The sequence below is a fragment of the Pinus tabuliformis genome, chromosome 3_2, assembly GCF_031772625.1.
Source record: "Pinus tabuliformis cultivar Carrire ecotype Pingquan chromosome 3_2, CPIR1, whole genome shotgun sequence".
Lineage (NCBI taxonomy): Eukaryota > Viridiplantae > Streptophyta > Pinopsida > Pinales > Pinaceae > Pinus > Pinus tabuliformis.
In genome coordinates, this window is record NC_142302.1 from 1,201,607,917 (window position 1) to 1,201,619,213 (window position 11,297).

Below are 11,297 nucleotides of genomic sequence, written 5' to 3' on the forward strand. Positions count from 1 at the left end.
ATTAAGGAGTCCATCTCTTTTTCCATGGCTACCTCCCACTTCTTCCTGCTTTCAACCTGCATTGCTTCTTCATAACATTCGGGTTCACCAGAATCAGTCAACAATAAATAATATAATGAAGGAGAGTATCGTTCAGGGGGTCTACTTATCCTGGTAGATCTTCTAACACCACTTTAGGTGTTTGGGGTGCCTGTCACTGTTCTGGTGGTTGTTGTTGTGGTTGTTGATTATTATTATTTTCAGGCACCTTTACTTTTTCAATAATTTCATCAAGAACTGCGTATTCCTTGTTTTCTTTTTCCTGTTTCTTTTCCTGCAACTGATTCTTATGCAAGACCTTTTCATTGAATATTACATCTCTGCTCCTAATTATTTTTGTGATTTTTGTAATCATATAAGCGATAACCAAAATCATTAACACCATATCCAATAAAGGTACATTTCTTTAACTTTGCCTCAAGCTTTGTTCAATTTTTTTTATCAATATGGACAAAGGCCTCACAACCAAAAGGCTTTAAAAAGGAGTAGTTTACCTTTTTACCTGTCCATGCTTCCTCTAGAACACCACCATCCAAGGAACTTAAAGGCCCTCTATTTATTAGATAAACAGAAGTATCTACAACATCTGCCCAAAACTGTAAAGGCAATCCTGCATGCAACCTTATGCACCTTGCACGCTCCATGATTGTTCTGTTCATTCTTTCTGACACACCATTTTCTTGTGGTGTTCTTGGAACTGTTTTCTCTCTGCGAATTCCATGCTCTAAACAGTACCCATCAAACTCTTTGCTGCAATATTCACCTCCATTGTCTGATCTGAGACACTTCAATTTCTTTCCTATCTCAATCTCAACCAAAGCTTTCCATTTCTTGAAAATATCAAATACATCAGATTTATTCTTAATACAATAAATCCAAGTTTTTCTAGTTGCATCATCAATGAAAGTAACATAATAACGAGAGCCATCGAGAGACGATACCTGAGCAGGTCCCCATACATTTGTATGCACAAGCTCTAATTTTTCGCTCTTCTTTTCTTTCCCAACTCTGAGAAATCTGACTGTCTTCTGTTTTCCATAATGAAATTCTCACAGAATTCCAAATCAACATTCTTCAAACCCGGCAACAAATTCCTTGAGTGAAGAATCTTCATCCCCTTTTCACTCATGTGTTCGAGCCTATGATGCCATAATGCTGCATCTGCTCCTTTGGAAGCATTAACAGAGTTAGAAATACCATTGCATAAATACAATGTACCAACCCTTTCGCCTTTTGCTATTACCAGGGCTCCTTTGGTGACCTTCCAAGCTTTATCTGTGAAAGTTGTCACACAACCTTCACTGCCTAACTGCCCTGTTGAAATCATATTTTTCTTCAGATCTAGAACATGCCTTACCTCCTTTAGTAGCCATTGGTTTCCATTCTGCTGTTTTACAATAACCTTACCCATTCCAACAATTTTACAGGGTTTATCATCACCCAAATGAACTTTTTCAAAATCTCATTGAACATAGTCATGAAAGTATTTCTTATCAGGTGTGGCATGGAATGAGGCCCCTAAATCTGCCACCCAGGAATCAGTAATATTTTCGAAAGAAAGAATCAAAGCATCTTGTAACACCTCACCTGTCACATTTGCTTCATGATTGTTTTCTTGTTGTGCATCTCCTTCTTTTCCCTTCCGAGATCTACAATCTTTCTTTAGGTGTCCTTTCTTTCCGCATTTCCAGCACACTATCCCCGATCTGGACTTGGATCTGCCTTTCCTTGATTTACTGCGATATCATGAGCTCTTTCCTCTTTCCATTTTTCTGCCCCTAAACTTTGCACTCAAAGCATTACCTGATGTCTCACCAAAGCTTTTCCATCGCATTTCCTCGCTAAGGATAGCACCGACAACATCATCAAACTTTAAAGTACTAGATCCAGAGACAGAGTTACTAATGGCCATTACTAAACCATTCCAACTTTCTGGCAATGAGCACAAGAATAACAGAGCTCTAACTTCATCTTCAAAGTTTACCCCTACAGAACTTAACTAACTTGTAACTGTATTAAAATCATTTAAATGATCTACAACAGATCCACCTTCCGACATCTTCATATTAAATAACCGTTTCATAAGAAATACCTTGTTTGAGGCTGAGGGTTTTTCGTATAGTTTCGACAACACCTGAATCAAACCCTCTGTCATTGTTTCCTTCGAAATGTTGAAGGCGACTGATATAGCGAGGCACAACTGTATTGTTCCGAGTGCCTTTCTATCGAGAAGGTTCCATTCTTCATCTGTCATAGCCGTCAGCTTCTTTGTTTTCCGCTCAATGGTAGGTACAGATCTTTCTGATACAGATAATCTTCCATCTGCATCTTCCATAGCGAGAAGTTTTGGCCATTAAATTTCTCGACCCTAAACTTACCATCTTCCACCATTGCTCCCACTCAAATGCGGAACCCTTCTTTGCGAGTTTATCAACCAAATAGACCTTCGGCTCTGATACCAGTTGTTATAAAATTATATATTATGGAGCAATGGAACACATAAAATATTGCAAAAATATAAACACAGAAAACGCATAAAACAAGAGAGACACAGATATACGTGGTTCACCTAGTTTGGGCTACGTCCACCCTGAATAGCCAGTCCTTCCTTTCTATTATCCAGCAAAATGAAGAGACACAACCTACAGCAGATCCGCTGTAATATCCTCTATTTTCTCTCACAGTCTCGCCTCTCTGTTTCTCGCTCACAGTCTACACATCTATTACACAGCCTCAAATACAATGCCCTCGTACAAAGAGAGCGGTTGCCTTCTAGGGAAAAAAACCCTAAACTAAACATAAGTTCTACCGTCAGATTATCCGCCTAATGAATGGCCCAGATTGACTAGAAATTACAATACTTTTACAAGGCAATTTTACATCTGTTTTTAGCTTCAGGGGCGCTGCCCCCGAGCCCCCGTCGGGGGACCGTTGGCCCCCAGATCCCCTAGCCGGGGGGATCGCCCCCCCGCGTGGAGGGGTGTACAAACTTCCTGGGGTATACATCCAGCTGAAACAAAGACCTCTAAACAATCATGCTCCGCACACAACATCTTATAAATATTGGTGGTGGCCATGGTGAAATTGGGCTCTGCATCAATGATCCGCTTCCCTTTGTCAGTTCCCTTATCGGGTTCTGATTCAGAGTGGGAACATGCGTTTGATTTAGAAGCCTTCTGCTCGGCCACCAGTGACTACTTGGCCCAACACTCACTTGTATTGTGAGTGGAGCTCTTATGGAACTCACACCATTCTCCTGTGTACTTATTTTTCTTCATGGTGTTGTTCTTTGCTTGTGGCCTCGACGGGCTGTCTAGGGTAGCCCCGCCTTGGCTTGGTCCTTTGTTCTATGGTTTGGGGGTGCCTTTTCCTTACTTTTGATTCGCAAATCCAAAGTATTGCTTCTTCTGTTTAAACTTATGCTCAATCTTGATAGCAAGTACATCATACCAAGTGAGTAAATGTTGAGGAATTCCATCTCATCCTAGACGTACTTGTGTAGACAACCATGATACTTGAGCACCAAATGTCGCTTAATATCCTTGATACCCAATTTTGTGCGAAGGGTATAGAAAATATTTGTGAACTCCAACACATCTTGGTGCCTTCCTTGCCATAGCATGGTCCACTTTATGTATTTATCTTCATAGCTCCCGACAAGGTAATATTGTTCCTTGATGGCATCTCGGAAAGAATCCCAAGTGGGTGCGGTTGAAAACAACGAGGGTTCACTCTCGTCCTTTTGTTCATAGTAGGTTTCCCACCAGTCCTTAATGTGTGGGGTGGCTTTGAGAAGTGCAAAAGTGATCTTTTCTCGATTGGAAAAGTCATGAACTGAAAAATATCCTTCCAACATATTTAACCATTTATCTACGACGTTTGTATCTATCAAGCCTTCAAATATGGGGATATCGAAGTTAACTTGTACCTTAAAAAGAGTGGCACCTCTAGAGTGGTTGTTGGATGAGGTGCATCGCTTGTGGGTAGTCGTCAAAGGATCTGGGAAAATTTATCCATCATCGCGACCCTTTGTCGCTTGAGGGCTTCCTTAAGCAACATTTTGGAAGGATCTCCTACCCCCTCGTCTTTCTTTTCTTCTGCCATGGGAGGTCATCATGTTTTGCAAGGATGATTTTGCAACGGTTCAACCAGATAAATCCATAACTCCTTATACCCTAACATTGTTGGGGATATGCAAAGAAAAACAGAGAAAGAGAAGAACGCTCTAATACCACTGATCCGAACTTAAATAGGAATGCAAAAACTTAGAGATATAATTGTAAATACAGAGATGAAACAGAAAAATACTTCGTTTCATTAATAGAAAAATATTGAACTATGCTTACAAACAAAATGGAAATAAGATAGCTCGGGCAATGGTAGCTTATCTCTGAGAAGAGCGGTTGTGGCTACATGCCATTGAACTATGTTACAATGAGGCTCAAAGACCTATTTATTATTGAGAAACAATGGAAAGCCTTAAACATCCAAGAACCTAACCCTAGGAGATGAAACGCCAAAATTGTGGGTCCCGTTTAGGTAAATTGGTACATCAACTTCCTGGGGTCATAATTTTGGCATATGATCTCTGTTTGGCTATCATAATACCTCATTTCAAGGATCTCAAAGAGAAGTTTGAAAACAAATGCGCAGGTTAATTTGTATCATTTTTGGTCTCTCTGTTTTCCCTAAAAATGTCATTTAGGGCCTCAAAACGGCTCCGGAATTTCAGGACATGAAAAAATGCCAAAAATAGTAAATTGTGCTACAATTAAGGTAACCGAAAAAACTGAAAGAGACAGTTTTGGGGTCCAAGTGGAATAGGTGGGTGGCCACCAATATCCACCTAGATCAATATGATATTAATTGCTAGGTCGAAGGTATCAAATATGTTATGAAAACCTTATTTCTTTTCATCTATGTACCCAATGACTAACTTGAATTATAATATTGTCATAATCCCCAATAGATTATTGTATGGGTCAATCCAAAATCCTAGGATGGTCGAGGATAGTAAGCCTGCTTAACAGTATTAATTTTATTTGTTGAATTTAAGCTTCTGTGATTAATTTTACTTTTATTTGTAATTGATGCATGTTTCCGAAACAAAATAAAAGGTGAAATTAGAATTAAGACTTCTCAAGTTAAAAGGAAAATATCACGACCTTAAGGTAGCAATTGTGATGTCTAAAGAATCTATCATGTTATGCATCTAATACATATGTTGAAAATAAGTGTATGTGAATGCGTTCCAATATCAGCATGAGACAAATAAGAATGTAATTTGGCATAAGAAATTTATTTTTTTATGGTGTAAATTTGAGGTATATTACCCTATACATATAATCCTCTAGTACTAGAAAGAAAAAAGAATAAGGAAGGGGTGATTTGATACTTTCATCCAACTACGTGAAATGGAGCTATGAACAAATGAATCAAGCCATTCTTAAATGTTAATCTCACTTAGAAAATTTCCTAATGAAAATAGTTAGATCGAGAGACGAAGAACAAATTAGATCTATTCCATTTATCGTTGACTTTAGCATACATCTCATACTATACTTAAAGGATGGACAAATGACCTTAAAGGACAAATGATTCGATCTGTCCATGGGATTCTCATATCTTGGCGACATAGCCAAGCGATAAGTCAAAGGATTGCAAATCCTCCATCTCTAGTTCGAATCTAATTGTCGCCTTGTTGAGGTAAGTAAATGGAAGAAAACGTCTTTATTTCCATTACAGAACCTCTAGATACATATTGGTACATATTACCAATATAAGTAGTGAGTTACGTACATTTGATCCCGATTTCGTCGTGAATGTACGAATCTCGAGTTAGTTGTAGTAACTCATTCGTCAATGAACAAATGGATTTATTGATATCTCATATCAACTGGAATGTCAGTAACATTCAAAATGCAAAGGTGGACCATTCATTTGAACTTCAACTTTACTAGAATACGATTAGAGGCTATCAATGCTAACCCCCCTGTCTCTAATTCACATTTCCTATAAAAATCTGAAAAATGGATTCAATGTTCCACCTCAATCCAAACAAGTATTGAGGTGGGACATTGAATCCATTTTTCAAATCTTTGTAAGAAATTACCTTCACTTTACCATGTAGATTTTTAATTTGTAAATAGAATTTGTTACAATACCAGGGCTTATTATTAATACGGCATGCCCAAAAACCATAAATCATTTCATATGACATTCATTCACATGACACTTTTTCTAATTAGTCAATTTAATTGAAAGAGAAGAAAAAAACATAACTACTTTAGTGATAAATCTCAACCTTTGATTTGTGTGTACTATTAAGAATATTTAAAAATATTCCATTAAGATTAAATCCTCCCATCTATTTAATAAGCATTAACAAACTAAATTAAAATTCCTAAAACCCAATTCCAAAATAAACATACTTATCCACATAAATTTCTATCACCTACCTTAGTAATAAAAATTCTTAAAAAAAACCTATTTTAACACTATCACCTACCTTATAATTAATAATAATAAAAATTCTTAAAAAAAAACCTATTTTAACGCTTAAAGAGATAATTACAGATCATTATTATTTAACAATTGAAATCACTAAAAGCCAACTATACAATATTAGCGATTTTGTCACCGGGTCTTTAACTTCGTATCTAGACTAGATGACCGAATATGGTCTGTATCCGGCTTTCTAGCTTTACTTGAAAAAACGGCAAATCACAAATGAATTACAGACGTAAATCAATGATCTCGTCGCGGCGAATCAATTATGGGCTTCAACAAAGCGGGCAATGTGTTGAATAAGTGTCTCTGTACACTCCGCCTCCTGCTTCAACAAATAAAACCCGTGGTTCTCCTCTTCAAACGCAATCATCTGAACCGCTTTACCGTGTTTGACAACACTCTCGCAGTATGCCTTTGCCCGGTCTCTCAACATATCACGCCCCCCTATCACAATCAAGAGTGGAGGCAGAGTGACCTCCGCCAAAGTTGGGTAAGCGGACGATGCGGCGAGCGGATTGCTGTAAGGATGATCCTTATTAGCACCCTCAGGCAGAGCCATCATCCGACACCTAACACTTCGTTCTAAGTCCTCCGGTGATTCGATCTCCGACTGAGTGCGTTGCTCTCCACCAAAGGAAGGTTGCACCATCACCGCCCCCTTGATTTTCAGAGGATTCCATTCGCTGCTCTTCACAATCACATGATGCACGATATTTCCGCCCGAGCTATCGCCCACTATAAACACTCTAGAGAAATCGGCGTGGGACTGAAGCCACGGATCCCCATCTCTTCCATTGTCGTTGTCCGTTTTCGTCGCTTCAGAGCGGAGCCACGATAGGGCGGTGAGGCAATCGTCGTAAGCAGCCGGGAGGCGGTGTTTAGGAGCAAGTCTGTAATTCACGGAAACGACAATTACGCCTGCCGCAGCGGCCATTCTAACACAAAGCATGTGAAAAGAGCGCCACGCCGGAGAACCCATGATGAAGGCACCGCCATGGAAATAGAGGCAAACGGGCATCCGCTTGCTCTCGTTGTGATTGGGTTGAATCGGCGGAAGAAAGATGCGCACCCACAGGTCGAGATTGTGATCCAAGATTACGTCCTTGGACGCCACTCCGGAATCCTCAGGTAGCGTGGCTTGCGGGGATGGCAGGACAGGCGTGGCCAGCTCTTCTAACGCCATGGCTATCACTGATTTTTCCATCAATTAACAGAATACAATTTATTGACTAAAGGGTCTAAAATGGAATTGGGAAGTGTGGAAGAGGCAACGCAGGGATGTGAATATATAGAACACGCACACTCTGATTCTGACTTTACCGCGTCGTAATTTGTTGAATGAATCGCACGGTTGAGGAATAAGAAGGGAATATACGCTTCAAGCGTGCAGACCCGGTGATGTTTCAGCACGCAAAATTGTCTGTTCCTTCTTCTAGATGCCTGTCGATGTCTGTTGAGGCACATCGTGAGCAGTGTGTTGTCAGCGTGAATGTAATGGAACGCTGGTTTCTCCGAGGGGAAAAAATCAGTGGGGAGTCTGTCTAAAAAAAAAATATAAAATTTCCATACAAATCTATATCAATAATAGATTAAAATAAACAAATATGATATTAAAATTTATAAAAAAGATAGATCCAAAAATAGATTTCTTACAAAAATAATGCAATTATGAATTATTTTGCTATTTTAATTGTAATTTTTATTAAATATAAGGTTGTATGTTTTTATTGTTTTTTTACTCTAATTTAACTATATTTAAACTGGGCCATAGTAACTACTTTGGAACCCTTGTTTAAATGTGGGACTTGGTCCATACTTTTCAATGTTCAATAATTAAGCTAAGTGGCAGGGAACTTGTTTTGTGTTGATAAGTGTGTATTTTATTTTATTGGGTAATTTAGTTGATAGGTATGTTTATTTTTAAAATAGAACTTTTAAATTTTTAATTTAATTATTAATAATTAATAGGTAGATGATAGGGATTTGACCTTTAAGAAATACTACTAAATAATTTAAATAATAGTTAGTATAGTGAATTGAGATTTATCTCAAAAATATTTAAAAATATTCTAGTCTTTTCACTTTTCAATTTAATTGAAAAATGTTATATATATATATATATATATATATATATATATATATATATATATATATACAATGAGTAATGGTTATTTGGACATATGGTATTCACAAACCATGGTTTTAGCCCATAATATTTGCAAGTTAAAAATATGCATGATAAAGTGAGAATAATTTTCCATCATTAAAAATCTTAAATATATGTATTTAACTCATTTATCATCTTTTCTTTATAATTCTTACAATAATATTAATTTAAAGTAAAATTATAATTTAATTGAAACTAAGTCAAAAAAAATTATTAAACTTAATTAAAAATTTTCCACTCAAATCTTCCTCTTGGGAAGGAGGTGCCCCCTCCTCAACAATGTTGTGGCGGCCCCACAACCAAAACAAACTCCCTACAAACGCAACCAAACAAACTCCTCGCAGGCCAAGTAATATCGGGGCGAACACAAAATTTCAGCCCTCCTTCAATGACTCCTACAGTTCCATCGAAGAATGAGTGAGAAGAGGTTGATTGAGAAGGTAAAAAAGTGGAGGAGGCTAAAAACACACGTTCAGGTCTCCCTCTCAAACAACAAAAACCCCGTTGTTTGACAAAGTTGGAGAGAAAATCCAAATAAAACGTGAACAAAATTGAAAAGAAGGAGATGTAGCTCATAGGTGTGGCCTGCACACCTGGAGACTACACTCACAAAACAAAGAGATCACTCTCGTACACTCTATTACCATCAATGAAAAGATTACATCATTAAATACAACTCTGGAAATCAGGAAGTTGCAACCACACTCCTAAACTCTAGGAACAAATCCTAAAGTAAGGAGATACGTTACAACTATGTAACCATTTCTCCATTAATACAAAATAATCTTGATTATTTTCAACTCCCCCCCTTAATGGAGAAAGGGTTCTCCTGAACTCCTAACATCCCTCTAAACAATTCAAATTTCACTCGTGCAAGAGGCTTTGTAAAAATATCAACCACATTGTCACAAGTTTTACAATATTCAACAGCAATTTCTTTTGACTGTATTTTCTCTCTAACAAAATGGAACTGAGTGTTTATATGTTTGGTGTTTTTGTGAAGCACTGGATTGTATGCCAATTTAATGGTGCTCTGGTTGTCGCTTTTGATGGAAGTGGGATTCTTCTGTTCTTTTCCTGCATCTTTGAGAAGCCTTCTCAACCAGATCGCTTCACACGTCGCTGCACACAATGCTTGATACTCAGCTTCACAGGAAGACAAAGATACAGTACTTTGCTTCTTGTTGCTCCATGATATGACCCCGGATCCTATGTTGAATGCGTAACCTGTGATGGACCTACGATCATCCAAGTTACTTGCCCAGTCTGAGTCTGAAAAAACTGCTAGAGTAACATCATATGCGTCAGTGTATAAAATACCATAATTAACAGTACCACAAAGATACCTCAACACGCTTTTTGTTGCTACCCAGTGACTTTCAAGCGGTTTCGACATGAATTGGCTCAACATACTAATAGAGTATGCCAAGTCGGGTCTGGGTGTTGTAAGATATATCAAGCTGCCAACCAGCTGTCTGTACATTGTAGCATCAACCTCTTTAGTGCCATCGTCACTGCTCAACTTCAGATTCTGCTGCAAAGGTGTCGATGCTGATCTACACTGATTCATACCAAACTTTTCCAACAGATTTCTAGCATACTTCCCTTGGGTAAGAAAAGTTTGCCCAGTATCTTTGCATACTTCTAATCCCAGACATTAATGAAGGCTTCCGAGATCTTTCATCTCAAAAACTTGTGCCATAAGCCTTTTGATTCCTCTGATTAAATCATCTGCATCTCCTATTATAATCATGTCATCCACATACGAAGAAATCAAAATAATCTGCCCCTGATTATTATACTTGGTATACAAATTTGGGTCATTTAAACTTCTATGGAAGCCATGCTCTAAAAATAAAGAATCAACCTTTTCGTACCAAGACCTAGGTGCTTGCTTTAGACCATATAAAGCCTTTTTCAATCTGCAAACAAGATGTTCCTGCCCCTGCTTTACAAATCCTTCTGGCTGTACTAAGTAAATTTCCTCTTTTAAATCACCATTTAAAAATGAGGATTTAACATCAAGCTGGTGTAATTCCCAATAACATTTAGTAGCTAAAGCAATAAGCATTCTGATCGTATTTAACTTTGCTACAGGTGCAAAAGTATCATCAAAATCTATACCTTCCTGCTATGAATATCCTTTTGCAAACAGCCTAGCTTTTAATTTCTCTATACTTCCGTCTGCATTCATTTTTGGTTTAAATAGCCATTTACATCCTATGGGTGTTTTATTCTTAGGCAGCTCAACTAAATCCCAAGTATCATTTCTAAGAATTGATTCCATTTCTTCATTCATTGCAGCTCTCCACTCCTTAAATTGACTAGCTTCTTTGTAATTAGTGGGTTCTACAATGTTCAAAACCTTTGACATCAAAGCATAGTCTCTCAATTTTAATGGTAATTGAGTCTTCCTACCTGATCTCCTTGGTAGGGGACTTACCTCAAATTTGTTTTCTTCTGCTATAATTGGGTTTGCATTATCACCTTCTTGTTATTCTTCTTTTTGCTCTTCTTTCTGCTCCTGCTCTCTTTCATCCTCGCTGCTTTCCTCAAATAACAATGGAATGTGCCAATCATC

The 11,297-nt window shown here is 37.9% G+C and overlaps 1 protein-coding gene across 1 annotated transcript; it reads right to left on the reverse strand.

The window, feature by feature from the left end:
• Window positions 1–6,656: 6,656 nt before the first annotated feature.
• Window positions 6,657–7,786, reverse strand: LOC149185063 (strigolactones hydrolase CXE15-like). The gene has a single exon (XM_089419045.1). The coding sequence runs from the start codon at window positions 7,751–7,753 to the stop codon at window positions 6,809–6,811; it is 945 nt and encodes a 314-aa protein (XP_089275171.1). The 5' UTR covers window positions 7,754–7,786; the 3' UTR covers window positions 6,657–6,808.
• Between the last annotated feature and the right edge of the window lie 3,511 nt (window positions 7,787–11,297).

Bases quoted from the DNA above. Each gene is read 5' to 3' on its own strand.
- LOC149185063 (XM_089419045.1), bottom strand. From the start codon at position 7,753: ATGGAAAAATCAGTGATAGCCATGGCGTTAGAAGAGCTGGCCACGCCT.